Source organism: Hylobates moloch, unplaced genomic scaffold (assembly GCF_009828535.3).
Source record: "Hylobates moloch isolate HMO894 unplaced genomic scaffold, HMol_V3 SCAFFOLD_15, whole genome shotgun sequence".
Taxonomy (NCBI): domain Eukaryota; kingdom Metazoa; phylum Chordata; class Mammalia; order Primates; family Hylobatidae; genus Hylobates; species Hylobates moloch.
Window position 1 is genome coordinate 91,904,994 of NW_026652290.1, and position 16,408 is coordinate 91,921,401.

General features: G+C 49.9%; 1 protein-coding gene across 3 annotated transcripts in view; it reads left to right on the plus strand.

The window, feature by feature from the left end:
* Positions 1-16,408, plus strand: part of RELB (RELB proto-oncogene, NF-kB subunit) — a 45,299-nt gene that overhangs the window by 16,649 nt on the left and 12,242 nt on the right. For all 3 annotated transcript variants that reach the window (XM_032176446.2, XM_032176447.2, XM_058428996.1), the window contains 4 exons: positions 7,543-7,700; positions 10,813-10,904; positions 11,090-11,221; positions 15,013-15,117. In XM_032176446.2, the coding sequence (XP_032032337.1) occupies positions 7,543-7,700; positions 10,813-10,904; positions 11,090-11,221; positions 15,013-15,117 (487 nt within the window). The remainder of the gene's footprint in view (positions 1-7,542; positions 7,701-10,812; positions 10,905-11,089; positions 11,222-15,012; positions 15,118-16,408) is intronic.

Below are 16,408 nucleotides of genomic sequence, written 5' to 3' on the forward strand. Positions count from 1 at the left end.
CTGGAGTGCAGCGGTGCGATCTCAGCTCACTGCAACTTCCACCTCCCAGGTTCAAGCAACTGTCCTGTCTTAGCCTCCCAAGTAGCTGGGATTACAGCCGTGCACCACCATGCCCAGCTAATTTTTGTATTTTTAGTAGAGACAGGGTTTCACCATGTTGGCCAGGCTGATGTCAAACTCCTACCCTCAGGTGATCCACCTGCCTCAGCCTCCCAAAGTGCTGGGATTACAGGAATGAGCCAGCACGCCTGGCTTGGATTCAGGCTTTTTTTTTTTTTTTTTTTTTTTTGAGACCGAGTCTCACTCTGTCTCCCAGGCTGAAGCACAGTGGCGCGTTCTTGGCTCACTGCAAGTTCCGCCTCCCGGGTTCACGCCATTCTCCTGCTTCAGCCTCCCGAGTAGCTGGGACCACAGGCACCTGCCACCACGCCCGGCTAATTTTTTGTATATTTAGTAGAGACGGGGGTTCACCGTGTTAGCCAGGATGGTCTCGATCTCCTGACCTCGGCCTCCCAAACTGCTGGGATTACAGGCATGACCCACCACTCCTGGCCAAGGATTCAGGATTTTTATCCCCATCTTCAGAGTAGGAAACTGAGGTTAAAAGAGGGGCAGTTAACTGCACAGGGCACACAGCAAGTTTACTCTAGTAATTACCGCCATTTACTGAGTGCTTCCATGTACCAGGTACTTTGCATACTATGGATACCTATTTTACACATAAAGACAGTAAGACCCGAGAGGTTTATCTTGTAGATGGCCAGTAGTACAGCCTGGATTTGGTGCCAGGTCTGACTTATTCTAAAGCCTAATGGGCCAGGCATGGTGGCTCACGCCTGTGATCCCAGCACCTTGGGAGACTAAGGCAGGAGGATCACTTGAGGCCAGGAGTTCAAGACCAACCCAGGTGACATGGCAAGATGCCCGTCTCTATAAAAATAAAAAAATTAGCCAGGCGTGGTGGCATGCGCCTGGGGTCCCAGCACCATGGGAGGCTGAACGGGGAGGATTGCTTGAGCCTGGGAAGTGGAGGCTGCAGTGAGCCATGGTCACACCACTGCACTCTCCAGTCTGGGTGACAGAGCAAGATGCTGTCTCAAAAAAAAAAAAATCTAAAGTCTAATGTTTTTTCCACAGTCCCAACTGACATCTCAAGGATGGAAAGCTTTCAGCCCTGGAGTCTGCATGAGTCCTGAGACTGTTGACTCTAAGCTTTTCAGAATCTCTTACTATTACAGCAAGGAACTGGTTAAATGAATGGTTTTAACCCTATCTGACCCAGTGAGATTTGTAGACAATATTATCTACCTCTATTCACAGTCACTTCCAAAGTCCATATTTTATTTTATTATTATTATTATTTTGAGATGGAGTCTCGCTCTGTCGCCCAGGCTGAAGTGCAGTGGCATGCAACCTCCGCCTCCTGAGTTCAAGCGATTCTCCTGCCTCAGCCTCCTGGGTAGCTGAGATTACAGGTACCTGCCACCAGGCCTGGCTAATTTTTGTGTTTTTAGTAGAGACGGGGTTTCACCATGTTGGCCAGGCTGGTCTCGAACTCCTGACCTCAAGTGATCTGCCTGCCTCGGCCTCCCACAGTGCTGGGATTACAGGCGTGAGCCACCGCGCCTGGCCAAAACTCCATATTTTACACCAAACTGTAGTATAAAAGAGAAAGAAAAGGAAATTAATACAGCATATTTATAATCACATTTATTTCAATATGTAAATGCCCCACAGGATATATGAGGAAGGTGGCAGTTGTTTGTGACTATATATAGGCTCCTTGTTAATGCCGTGGCCACAAATGCAGCCTGACCCAGCTGCGCAGGCTTAGTGACTTAAATGTCACACGTGCAGGGTTGCGGTTGGTGAGGGGATTTTCCAAAGTGGCGAACAACCCTTGGTCTAAACAATTAGCTTGCTGGTTGCAATCCTTCAAAATTCAGTGGGTATTACAGTTATGGGAAACTCCAGCCTGGGTGACAGAGTTAGACCTCGTCTCAACAACAAAAAAAGGAAAAACAATTATGGGAAAGAATATTATTTGTGTCAAACAGAGCAAGGGCCAGGTGTGACGCATGCCTGTTAAGCCCAGAAGTTTGGGAGACTAAGGTGGAAGGATTGCTTGAGTCTGGGAGGCGGAGGTTGAAGTGAGCCGAGATCGTGCCATTGCACTCCAGCCTGTGCGAGATCCTGTCTCAAAAACAAACAAACAAACAAACAAACAAACACCACTCAGCAACAATAGAGCAAGTTTCTGGGATCTGATCATTTTAAACAGGTTTCTTATTGACTCGAATCTTTGGCAGGATGTTCAGAAGGCTTGCCGGATGCGGGATGGCTGTGCGGGACTGTCCCCGGTTTTATAAACTGTCCAGCATATCTGGTCGTGTCTACTTGCGGTGGGGTCCACATCACAGTGTCAACCAGCCACCCCCAAATCCCATTTTTCCCCTAGGGGGCAGTACTCCCCCACTGAGACCAATGGTTAATGGTATTTTATAGGCTTGAGCTTCAGAAGTTCAGAGCAGGCTTCAGAGGGTATTTGATGCCAGCAGGGCTGAGCCGGTGACTCAGAGATGCCAAGTGGGACTGGCCCTGTCTAACGGGGCTGTTTTTTATTTGCTGCTGCCTGCGGCTGCTGAGCAAAAATTCTGGCTTCACTTGCTATAACTTCCTTTTTTAAAAAAGAAAAATGTGGGGAGGCCGAGGTGGGCGGACCACCTGAGGTCAGGAGTTCAAGGCCCTGGAGGCTGGGATCGCACCACTGCACTCCAGCCTGGGCAACAGAGAGAGAATCTGTCTTAAAAAAAAAAAAAAGAATTCGGGAAATCTGAAATAATGTGATGTCTTATAATTTTAATTGTGGGCTCCAAGTGTTTCCTAATCTTTTAGTTGGAAAAGAAGTTTTAGTTTTTTTCCTGTCTAGTTTTTTTTTTTTAAGTTTTACTGAGGTATAATTGATGTAAGAAAAATTGCACATACTTACTGTATACATTTTGATAAATTTGTTATTATTCCTTTTTTTTTTTTTGAGATGGAGTTTCGCTCTCGTTGCCCAGGCTGGAGTGCAATGGTGCGATCTCTGCCTCTCGGGTTCAAGCGATTCTCTTGCCTCAGCCTCCTGAGTTGCTAGGATTACAGGCCTGTACCATCATGCCTGGCTAATTTTGTATTTTTAGTAGAGAGGGGGTTTTGCCGTGTTGCCCAGGCTGGTCTCGAACTCCTGGCCTCAGGTGATCCACCTGCCTCAGCCTCCCAAAGTGCTGGGATTGCAGGTGCGAACAACCGTGCCCAGCCATTTTGATTAGTTTGGATGATAAAAGAATCTAAACCTAGAGACCAGGCGCTGTGGCTCATGCCTGTAATCCCAGCACTTTGGGAGGCCGAGGCAGGCAGATCACCTGAGGTCAGGAGTTCGAGACCAGCCTGGCCAACATGGAGAAACCCCATCTATACTAAAAACACAAAAATTATTGGCCGGGCGCGGTGGCTCACGCCTGTAATCCCAGCACTTTGGGAGACTAAGGCGGGTGGATCATGAGGTCAGGAGATGGAGACCATCCTGGCTAACATGGTGAAACCCCGTCTCTACTAAAAATACAAAAAATTAGCCGGACGTGGTGGCGGGCACCTATAGTCCTGGCTACTCGAGAGGCTGAGGCAGGAGAATGGCGTGAACCCAGGAGGTGGAGCTTGCAGTGAGCCGAGATCGCACCACTGCACTCTAGCCTGGACAACAGGGCAAGACTCCATCTCAAAAAAGTAAAATAAAATAAAAATACAAAAATTAGCCAGGCATGGTGGCAGGCATCTGTAATCTTAGCTACTTGGAAGGTAGAGACAGGAGAATGGCTTGAACCTGGGAGGCAGAGGTTGCAGTGAGCTGAGATTGTGCCATTGCACTCCAGCCTGGGCAACAGAGCAAGACTCCATCTCAAAAAAAATAAAAAAAGAATTTAAACCTATAGAAAAGTTAAAAATAATACACTGAGTATCTTTGAAAGGTGAGTGCCTTGCCTGGCGCGGTGGCTCAAGCCTGTAATCCCAGCACTTTGGGAGGCCGAGGCGGGCGGATCACGAGGTCAGGAGATCGAGACCATCCTGGCTAACATGGTGAAACCCCGTCTCTACTAAAAATACAAAAAATTAGCCGGACGTGTTGGCGGGCGCCTGTAGTCCCAGCTACTCGGGAGGCTGAGGCAGGAGAATGGCATGAACCCGGGAGGTGGAGCTTGCAGTGAGCCGAGATCGCGCCACTGCACTCTAGCCTGGGGGACAGAGCAAGACTCCGTCTCAAAAAAAAAAAAAAAAAAAAAAAGGGAGTGCCTTTTTTTTTTTTTTTAATTTTTTTTTGAGACGGAGTTTCGCTGTTGTTGCCCACCATGCCCTGCTAATTCTGTATTTTTAGTAGAGACGGGGTTTCTCCATGTTGGTCAGGCTGGTCTCGAATTCTCGACCTCAGGTGATCCACCCGCCTCAGCCTCCCAAAGTGCTGGGATTACAGGTGTGAGCCACCATGCTCGGCTGAAAGGTGAGTGTCTTTCATCTGTATTCACCAGTTGACATTTTGCCACATCTGCTGTGTCTCTCATTCTGTCTCCGCACAGGCAAACATACACACACACAGATACATACATTTTTGTTTTGTTTTGAGACAGGGTCTTGCTCTTGTTGCTCAGGCTGGAATACAGTGATGCCATCACAGCTCACTGAAGCCCGGACCTCCAGGGTTTAAGCAATTTTCCCACCTTAGCCTCCTGAGTACCTGGGACTACAGGTGCATTCCACCACATCTGGCTAATTTTTGTATTTTTTGTAGAGATGGGGTCTGACCATGTTGCCCAGGCGTGTCTTGAACTCCTGTGCGGAAGCAGCCCACCTTCCCTGGTCTCCGAAAAGTGCTGGGATTACAGGTGTGAGCCACCACGCCTGGCCGACACATTGTTTTTTTGATGAATCATTTACAAATGAATTGTAGCCATCATGCTACTTCACCCCTAAATACTTCAGTATGTATCTCCTAATAATAAGCTCCTCTGTAGCTACAATCTCATTAATCACCTCTAGGAAAATTAGTAATCCCATCAAATCATGTAATATACAGTCCATATTTCAATTTCCCAATTGTTTCCAGAATGTGTTTTATAGTTGTTTCCTCCTCCTCAATCCAGGATCTAACCAAGGATCATGTTGCATTTGGTTGTCCTATCTCATTAGTCTCTCTCTCCTTTTCTCTTTATTTATGTATTTATTTATTATTTGAGAAGGAGTCTTGCTTTGTCACCCAGGCTGGAGTACAATGGCACGATCTGGGCCCACCGCAACCTCCGTCTCCAGGGTTCAAGTGATTCTCCTGCCTCAGCCTCCCGAGTAGCTGGGACTACAGGCATGCGCCACCACGCCAGGCTAATTTTGTATTTTTAGTAGAGACAGTGTTTCTCCATGTTGGTCAGGCTGGTCTCGAACTCCTGACCTCAGGTGATCCACCCACCTTGGCCTCCCAAAGTGCCGGGATTACAAGCATGAGCCACTGCGCCCAGCCCTTCTCTCCTTTTTTTAAAAAATTAAGATATAATTCATCATATATAGTTAAGATTAAAGCTCTGAATTTTTACATATAATGTATACATATGTAGTTTACACAGTGTAACTACCTACCACCCAGGCACCCAGATCACAATACATAATTTATTCTCTTTCTCGCTCTCTCTTTTTTTTTTTTCTTTTTTGAGACAGGTTCTTTGTCACCCAGGCTGGAGTGCAGTGATGCAATCTGGGCTCATTGCAACCTCCACGTCTCAGGCTCAAGCGATCCTCCCACCTCAGCTTCCAGAGTAGCTGCGATTATAGACGGCTGTCACCACACCTGGCTAATTTTTGTATTTTTTATAGAGATGGGGTTTCACTATGTTGCCCAGGCTGGTCTTGAACTCCTGGTCTCAAGCAGTCCTCCCACCTCAACTTCCCAAAGTACTGGGATTACAGGTGTGAGCCACTGTGCCTGATCCATCATGTTGTCTTTTAACCCCAAATGTGGCACCCATCTTTTTTTTTTTTGAGATGGAGTCTCGCTCTGTCACCCAGGCTGGAGTGCAGTGGCGCGATCTCGGCTCACTGCAAGCTCCGCCTCCCGGGTTCACGCCATTCTCCTGCCTCAGCCTCCCAAGTAGCTAGGACTACAGGTGCCCGCCACCACGCCTGGCTAATTTTTTGTATTTTTAGTAGAGACGGGGTTTCACCATGTTAGCCAGGATGGTCTCGATCTCCTGACCTCATGATCTGCCCACCCATCTCGGCCTCCCAAAGTGCTGGGATTACAGGCGTGAGCCACCGTGCCCGGCCATGGCACCCATCTTTATAGTCTTCCATGACGTTGAAATTTTCACGTGGTGGCTCATACCTGTCATCCCAGCACTTCAGGAGGCCAAGGCAGGCAGATCGCTTGAGTTCAGGAGTTTGAGACCAGCTTGGGCAATGTAGCAAAACCCCGTCTCTACTGAAAACACAAAAATTAGCCAGGCATGGTAGTGTGCGCCTGTATTCCCAGCTACTCAGGAGGCTGAAGCAGGAGAATCTCTGGAGCCCGGAGGCGGAGGTTGCAGTGAGCCGAGATCTCCCGCCACTGCACTCTAGCTTAGGTGATACAGCGAGACCTTGTCTCAAAAACATTTTAAAAAGGCCGGGCGCGGTGGCTCACGCCTGTAATCCCAGCACTTTGGGAGGCCGAGGCGGGCGGATCACAAGGTCAGGAGATCAAGACCATCCTGGCCAACACGGTGAAACCCCATCTCTACTGAAAATACAAAAAAATTAGCCGGGCATGGTGGCGGGCGCTTGTAGTCTCAGCTACTCGGGAGGCTGAGGCAGGAGAATGGTGTGAACCCGCAGGCAGAGCTTGCAGTGAGCAGATCCAGCCTGGGCGACAGAACGAGACTCCGTCTCAAAAAAAAAAAAAGCCTGGGTGGCCTAAAAAAGCAGCCTGTAGGGCAGATATTATATGAGGCCCCCCATTTCATCAGTTGGAAGCTTCTGGTTTAGGATATCAAAGTGGCCTTTTTTTTTTTTTTTTTTTTTTGAGACCGTCTTACTCTGTCACCCAGGCTGGAGTGGAGCGCAGTGTCAAGAACTCAGCTCACTGCATCCTCCGCCTCCCAGGTTCAGGCGATTCTCCTGCCTCAGCCTCCCGAGCAGGTGGGATTACAGGCATGCGCCACCATGCCAGGCTAATTTTTGTATTTTCAGTAGAGACGGGGTTTCACCATGTTAGCCAGGCTGGTCTGGAACTCCCGACCTCAGGTGATCCGCCCGCCTCAGCCTTCCAACGTGCTGGGATTACAGGCATGAGCCACCTTGCCCGGCCCAAAGTGGTCTTAAGCAAACACATTCCATCCTCCTGGTCGTGGGAGAAGGTTGGGGAGCTCCCAACAGAGGCCCCCCAGTGGGGAGAGGGTTGGGGAGCTGCCAAGGGAGGCCCCAAGGAGTTTGGATGGATGCAGGCATCTGTGATGGGACCCCCAAAGAGGACTTCTCTGCCCGCAGCTCCAGGATTGTGGAGGGCTGCGGGAGGTGGAGGTGACTGCCTGCCTGGTGTGGAAGGACTGGCCTCACCGAGTCCACCCCCACAGCCTCGTGGGGAAAGACTGCACTGACGGCGTCTGCAGGGTGCGGCTCCGGCCTCACGTCAGCCCCCGGCACAGGTACCCACCCCCTGACCTCCGACCTCTCATCCTTGATCATAGAGATTCTAAGCGAATGGAGATCACCCATGAAACCTTAGAGCAGAGGGCAGCTTGGGTAAACCCTCCCCACTGCCTCTCCTAGGTGGGGAAACAGGCCTGGGGACAGTGGAGGGCCTCACTTAGGCCTGGAGCCTTGCCGCACACATATTCTCATACATTGTATCCCTATTTTGTAGAGGAATAAACTGAGGCTGAGGCTCAGAGAGGGTAAGGAACACAGATAATTGATGACAGAGCTGGGATTTGACTGCAGACCTGACTTAACTGCAAGGTCTGTTCTTTCTCTTACTTTACAATTTATCTCTTTTTTTGTGGGGGGGGACAGAGTTTTGCTCTTGTTGCCCAAGCTGGAGTGCAATGGTGCGATCTCAGCTCACTCCAACCTCCGCCTCCCGGATTCAAGTGATTCTCCTGCCCCAGACTCCCGAGTAGCTGAGATTACAGGCACGTGACACTACACCCAGCTAATTTTTTTGGATTTTTATTAGAAATGGGGTTTCACCATGTTGGCCAGGCTGGTCTCGAACTGCTGACCTTAGGTGATCCTCCCAGTTCGGCCTCCCAAAGTGCTGGGATTACAGGCATGAGCCACTGTGCTGGCCTTTTCTTTCTTTTTAAAACACAAGCACTGTATAACTTTTATTTTGCATATGTCCACAAATGCTTACACAACATACAGTGGCTACATCTAAAACTTTGAGCATTTTTTCATAGTGCAAAGAGACAGAAAGGTAGTGACACACTTCACTGTGTTACACGGACTTTGGGGAGAGCCCTAAAGGCAGCACGCACTTCAAAGGTAGGGCTGAGTATTGCTCACACTCAGGTTCTGAAGATTTAATTTTAGGAATTTTTAAACTTAGTGAAAATGTCAGTTCCGAGAGCAGAGATCTTGTCTCTTACGTTCCCTGCTGTATTCTGAGTGTCTGGCACAGTAACTTGCACATAGTAGGTGCTCAGGAAATACTTGTGGAATGAATGAATACTGCCATGTTATGCAATTTGCAGACCCATCAGTAATGGGTGAGAGCACCTGATTCTCCACAACCTCACCAGCACCGGATATTATGAAGCATTTTGATTTTTGCTATTTTGATGAGTGCCCCAAAACAAAGGCATCTTCATTGGTTTAATTTGCAGTCTTCCTTCCTTCCTTCCTTCCTTCCTTCCTTCCTTCCTTCCTTCCTTCTTCCTTCCTTCCTTCCTTCCTTCCTTCCTTCCTTCCTTCCTTCCTTCTGTCTCACTCTGTTGCCCAGGCTGGAATGCAGTGGCCTGATCTCGGCTCACTGCAAGCTCTGCCTCCTGGGTTCAACTGATTCTCCTGCCTCAGCCTCGCAAGTAGCTGGGACTACAGGTGTCCGCCACCACGCCCGGCTATTTTTTTTTGTATTTTTAGTACAGACGGGGTTTCACCGTGTTAGCCAGGATGGTCACCATCTCCTGACCTCGTGATCCGCCCGCCTCGGCCTCCCAGAGTGCTGGGATTACAGGCGTGAGCCACTGTGCCCAGCCTCTTTTTTTTTTTTTTTTTTTTTTTTTTGAGACCGAGTCTCACTCTGTCACCCAGGCTGGAGTGCAATGGAGTGATCTTGGCTCACTGCAATCTCTGCCTCCTGGGTTCAAGCGATTCTCCTGCCTCAGCCTCTCAAGTAGCTGGGATTACAGGTGCCCACCACCGCACCCGGCTAATTTTTGTATTTTTGGTAGAGACGGGGTTTCACCACGTTGGTCAGGCTGATCTCAAGCTTCTGACATTGTGATCCGCCCGCCTCAGCCTCCCAAAGTACTGGGATTACAGGCGTGAGCCACCGCACCCGGCCCTGAAGTTTTCTTATTTTATTTATTTATTTATTTATTTATTTATTTATTTATTTATTTTTTATTTATTTATTTATTTATTTATTTATTTATTTATTTATTTTGAGATGGAGTCTTGCTTTGTTGCCCAGGCTGGAGTGCAGTGGCGCGATCTCGGCTCACTGCAAGCTCTGCCTTCCAGGTTCACACCATTCTCCTGCCTCAGCCTCCTGAGCAGCTGGGACTACGGGCGCCCGCCACCACGCCCCGCTAATTTTTTTGTATTTTTAGTAGAGACAGGGTTTCACTATGTTAGCCAGGATGGTCTCGATCTCCTGACCTCGCGATCCACCCGTGTCGGCCTCCCAAAGTGATGGGATTACAGGCATGAGCCACCACGCCCAGCCTGAAGTTTTCTTATTAAAGATGAAGTTGGCCAGTGTTCTCACGTGGTCAAGATAAGGCATGTTCCGGATCTTCTCAAGAATCCTTGACATGCTTATTTTTATTTTTTGAGACAGATTCTTGCTCTATCGCCAGGCTGGAGTGCAGTGGCATGATCTCAGCTCACTGCAACCTCCACCTCCCAGGCTCAAGCAATTCTCCTGCCTCAGCCTCCTGAGTAGCTGGGATTACAGGTGTGTGCCACCACACCCAGCTAATTTTTGTATTTTTAGTAGAGACAGGGTTTCACCATGCTGGCCAGGATGGTGTCAATCTCTTGACCTCGTGATCTGCCCACCTTGGCCTCCCAAAGTGCTGGGATTCTACAGATGTGAGCCACCGCATCGGGCCGAAAGGTTTATTTTATTTTTTATTGTTTGAAGTGGAGTCTAACTCTGTTGCGCAGGCTGGAGTGCAGTGGCGTGATCTCAGCTCACTGAAACCTCTGCCTCCTGGGTTCAAGTGATTCTTTACCTCAGCCTCCCGAGTAGCTGGGATTACAGTCATGCACTACTATGCCCGCTAATTTTTGTATTTTTAGTAGAGACAGGGTTTCACCATGTTGGCCATGCTGGTCTTGAACTACTGACCTCAAGTGATCCTCCTGCCTCGGCCTCCCAAAGTCCTGGGATTACAGGTGTGAGCCACCGGGCTGGCCTTCTGAGAGGTTTAAACCCCAGACCGTTTCTAATGCTGGGACCCCTGGGCCTGGGATGTCAGCCCCTGAGAGCCTGAGCCCCACAGCAGCATCTGCCAGAGCCCTCCTGCAGGTTAGGGCCACACTTGCCTGCTCACAAGCACTCCTCTCCCTCCCCTGTCACCCCCTCAGTTTTAACAACCTGGGCATCCAGTGTGTGAGGAAGAAGGAGATTGAGGCTGCCATTGAGCGGAAGATTCAACTGGGCATTGACCCCTACAACGGTGAGCACCCCCTGCCTGACCTGACCATCACGTCCTCCCAAACCCCTTGCCTTCTCTGCTCACTCTGGTCCCCTCACCACTCCAGGCCCCACCGTCTCCTCCAGCCCCATCCCTTCCCCGTTCCCCTGTACCCCAGAGAGGGTCTCCACTTCCCACCCTCAGCCTCCCCATGTCTCCCCCGACAGCTGGGTCCCTGAAGAACCATCAGGAAGTAGACATGAATGTCGTGAGGATCTGCTTCCAGGCCTCATATCGGGACCAGCAGGGACAGATGCGCCGGATGGATCCTGTGCTTTCCGAGCCCGTCTATGACAAGAGTGAGTTGAGAGTGCTGTGGCCGTTAGGATTACTCTGGGCTGCAGGTGTCAGAATGTCCCACTTACAGAGGCATGAATGGCTCAGGCGCCGTGGCTCATGCCTGTGATCCCAACACTTTGGGAGGTCGAGGTCGGAGGATTGCTTGAGCCCAGGAGTTCAAGACCAGCCTGGGCAACTTGGCAAAACCCTGTCTGTATAAAAAATTTAAAAATTAGCTGGGTGGCCAGGCACGGTGGCTCATGCCGGTAATCCCGGCACTTTGGGAGGCCAAGGCGGGCAGGTCACCTGAGAAGTCAGGAGTTTGAGGCCAGCCTGGCCAACATGCCAAAACGCTGTCTCTACTAAAAATACAAAAATTAGCTGGGCGCAGTGGCAGGCAACTATAATCCCAGCTACTTAGGAGGCTGAGGCAGAAGAATTCCTTGAACCCGGGAGGTGGAGGTTGCAGTGAGCCGAGATCGCATCACTGCACTCCAGCCTGTGCAACAGAGTGAGATTCCATCTCAAAAAAAGAAAAAAAATTAGTTGGGCATGGTGACATGCACCTGTAGTCCCAGCTACTTTGGAGGCTGAGGTGGGAAGATTGCTTGAGCCCAGGAGGTTGAGGCTGCAGTGAGCTGTGATCATGCCACTGCAGTCCAGCCTGGGCAACAGAGCAAGTGGTGAAATCCTGTCTCTACTAAAAATGCAAAAATTAGCTGGGCATGGTGGCACACACCTGTAATCCCAGCTACCTGGGAGGCGGAGGTTGCAGTGACCTGAGATTGCACCACTGCACTCTAGCCTGGGCAATGGAGACGGACTCCGTCTCAAAAAACAAGAAAAAAAAAAATCAAATGCAAAATGGAATCTTCTAGTGTTGTAGAATGAACACTCTGTACAACTATACCAGGCAGCCCAAGGGAAGAGGCAGCATAAGTAATAATCTCTCTCCCTTTCTGAGAGAGCGCATTATATTCCACAGAATCACCCTGGTAGACTTCTGCTTATTTCTCAGTGGCCAGACCTTGGTCCCATGGCCACTGCTAGTTGCAGGGTGGTCTGGGAAAGCAAGTGCTTAGATTTTTCAACCTCTATAGAGGGGTACAGGCATAGAAGAGGGGATTGGGAATAACTGGTAGGTTTTAGCCAACCCATAGTGACTGCTGTGAGCATCAAAATGGGATATTAATTCAGTCAGGGCATTTATGGATGCAAGTGATAGAATCCCAACTTAGACGGGCGTGGTGGCTCACGCCTGTAATCCCAGCACTTTGGGAGGCCGAGGCGGGCGGATCACAAGGTCAGGAGATCGAGACCATCCTGGCTAACATGGCGAAACCCCATCTCTACTAAAAATCCAAAAAAAAAAAAAATTAGCTGGGTGTCCTGGCAGGCACCTGTAGTCCCAGCTACTCGGGAGGCTGAGGCAGGAGAATGGCGTGAACTCTGGAGGCGGAGCTTGTAGTGAGCCAAGATCACACCACTGCACTCCAGCCTGGGCAACAGAGCGAGACTCCTTCTCAAAAAAAAAAAAAAAAAAAAAAAAAAAAAAGAATCCTTACTTAAATAGGCTTAAGGGGGAAAAAAGAGAATAATTTGTTCTATTTGTTCTATTAATGAGAAAAATGCAGATGTAGCATAGTGCTTCAGGTCTGGCTGCATCCAGGACCTCAGTGATGTCATTAGAGATCTGTCTCTTTCTGTCTCTCAGCTGTTCTTCCTCCATGTTAGAATCCATGCTTATATCCTACCTGCCTGGCACCTTTCCCCTACTCCCAAAGCTGCTTTTAGCTTCTCTTACCTAATAGCTTTGCTTAAAGTCTCAGGTCTCTATCTCTCATTGGCCTGGTTTTGGTCATTTGCTCCTTTTTGACCAATCAGCTTTGGCCAGAGGGATGCACTGCTCTAATTGGCCAAGTCTGGGGCACGTGATCAATTACTGCTGAGCTAGGAAGTGGGCTCAGCCCTGCCCAATCCCAGTTACTAAGATGAGGGGTGGTCCCTTGAGGGAAAATTGGAGGCTGTTAAAAGAAAAGGGGCCAAGCCGGGCGCGGTGGCTCAAGCCTGTAATCCCAGCACTTTGGGAGGCTGAGGCGGGCGGATCACGAGGTCAGGAGATCGAGACCATCCTGGCTAACACGGTGAAACCCCGTCTCTACTAAAAACACACACAAAAAAAATTAGCCGGGCGTGTTGGCGGGCGCGTGTATTCCCAGCTACTCGGGAGGCTGAGGCAGGAGAATGGCGTGAACCCAGGAGGTGGAGGTTGCGGTGAGCCAAGATCGCGCCACCGCACTCCAGCCTGGGGGACAGAGAAAGACTCCGTCTCAAAAAAAAAAAAGAAAAGGGGCCAGGACTACTAGATGGAGAAAACAACAGGTGTCCACTACAAGATTACAGTCTATCAAACTCTCCTCAAGGAACCTTCTCTCACCTGGGACCCCATCAACTCTCCCTGAGGTCTGAGGGTCTCCCTTAAACATTTTTAAAAAGTTATTCTTATTATTTTTTTTTAGAGATAGGGTCTCACTCTGTTGCCTAGGCAGTCATGCAGTGGTGCAGTCATAGCTTACTGCAGCCTGAACTCCTGGGCTCAAGTGATCCTCCCAGTTCAGCCTCACAAGTAGCTGAGACTACAGGCATGTGCCACCACACCTGGCTAAGTTTTATTTTTAAAACTTTTTGTAGAGCTAGAGTCTCACCATGTTACCCAGGCTGGTACGGAACTCCTGGGCTCAAACGATCCTCCCTCCTCGGCCCCTCAAGTGCTGGCATTACAGGTGTGAGCCATCATGCCTGACTAATTGTTTTTTTTCTTTTTTGAGAGAGATGGGGTCTGCTATGTTGCCCAGGCTGGTCTTGAACTTCTGGCCTCATGTGATCTTCCTGGCTGGGCCCCCAAAAGTGCTTGGATTACAGGTGTGAGCTAGCTACCTTGCCTAGCAAAGGATCTTCTTTTGTTTTTTGTTTGTTTGTTTTTTGTTTTGAGACGGAGTCTTCCTCTGTCACCCACAATGGAGTGCAGTGGTGCAGTCTCAGCTCCCTGCAACCCCTGCCTCCTGGGTTCAAGCGATTCTTCTGCCTCAGCCTCCTGAGTAACTGGGACCACACCCAGCTAATTTTTGTATTTTCAGTAGAGTCAGGGTTTCACCATGTTGGCCAGGCTGGTCTCGAACTCCTGACCTCAAGTGATCCACCTGCCTCGGCCTCCCAAAGAGCTGGGATTACAGGCGTGAGCCACCATGCCCGACAAAAGATCTTCGTTTTGGACAGACACTCACCGGACCTCAGCGTGAGGGCTGACGATTGTCCATTAACCCCTCCTGTCCGAGTGACTTTTCTCCACCTGGACTAGGGTTCCATGAGGATCAGATGCCCTGCCTTTTCAATTCCCCACCTCTCCAGCCCCGGGGATGGCACCCACTGGGTGCCCAGTAAGGGTTTGGTGACTGAATTCTCTGGATTTTTTTTTTTTTTTTTTGAGATGGAGTGTCACTCTGTCACCCAAGCTGGAGTGCAGTGGCGCAATCTCTGCTCACTGCAAGCTCCACCTCTCGGGTTCACGCCATTCTCCTGCCTCAGCCTCCCGAGTAGCTGGGACTACAGGCGCCCGCCACCACGCCTGGCTAATTTTTTTGTATTTTTAGCAGAGACGGGGGTTTCACCGTGTTAGCCAGGATGGTCTCGATCTCCTGACCTCGTGATCTGCCTGCCTCGGCCTCCCAAAGTGCTGGGATTACAGGCGTGAGCCACCGCGCCCGGTCTGGATTTTTTTTTATATACACTTCTTCCTCTCGCTCCTTCGCAGAATCCACAAACACGTCAGAGCTGCGGATTTGCCGAATTAACAAGGAAAGTGGGCCGTGCACGGGTGGTGAGGAGCTCTACTTGCTCTGCGACAAGGTGCAGAAAGGTGAGGGGCCTGGGGCAGCAAGCTTGGGCAGAGTGGGGTCTGGCAACTTGGAGGGGTAGCCAGGGAGCCCAGGAGGATGAAAGGATGAGAAAGAGCTGTTTAACCAGGACACCAGAGTGCAAGGGTCCAGAACGCTGTCTTTACAGTCAGACACAGCTGATGGGTTCATTCACTCCCTGAGTCGCTTGCTCACCCGTCTCCGTAGGATGACGGAGGCTCGTCTGTGGTGACCCATGCTGCGTGCTAGGCGGTGCCATTACAGAGCTCACGACACGTCCAGAGGACTCTGATGTTAAGGGTGGAGTTGCATAAATGAACGGTTTATGGTGGTTCTGATAAGGGCTATGGGTAAAGCAAACAGAGGACAGGAGAAGCAACTCCATTTCATTCACCTCTGTTCAAATGGCCCTTCCTCAAACAGGCTTTTAAAAAAAAAGACAGTTGGTCACCGTGGCTCAAGCCTGTAATCTCAGCAATTTGGGAGGCTGAGGCAGGTGGATCACTTGAGCTCAGGAGTTCGAGACCAGCCTGGGCAACGTGGTGAAAACCCGTATCTACTAAAAATAGGAAAATTAGGGCTGGGTGCAGCGGCTTATGCCTGCAATCCCAGCACTTTGGGAGGCCAAGGTGGGCGGATCACCTGAGGTCAGGAGTTCGACACCAGCCTGGCCAACATGGTGAAACCCCATCTCTACTAAAAAACACAAAAATGAGCTGGGTGTGGTGGCACACACCTGTAATCCCAGCTACTTGGGAGGCTGAGGCAGGAGAATCGCTTGAACCTGGGAGGCAGAGGCTGCAGTGAGCCAAGATTGTACCACTGCTCTCCAGCCAGGGCGGCAGAGACAGACCCTGTCTCAAAAAATCAAAACCAAAAACAAACCGACTGGGCCAGTGGCTCATGCCTGTAATCCTAGCACTTTGGGAGGCTGAGGTGGGAGGATCACTTGAGCCCAGGAGTTTGAGTCCAGTCTGGGCAACATACTAAGCCCCCACCTCTATAAAAAAAAAATCTTTTAAATTAAAAAATAGCCAGGCATTAGGCCGGGTGTGGTGGCTCACACCTGTAATCCCAATACTTTGGGAGGCCAAAGTGTGCAGATCACTTATGGTCAGGAGTTCAAAACCAGCATGGCCAACATGGTGAAACCCTGTCCCTACTAAAAATACAAAAATTAGATGGGTGTGGTGGCACACACCTGTAATTCCAGCTACTTGGGAGGCTGAGGCACGAGAATCACTTGAACCTGGGAGGCAGAGGTTGCAGTGAGCCGAGATCATGCCATTGCAC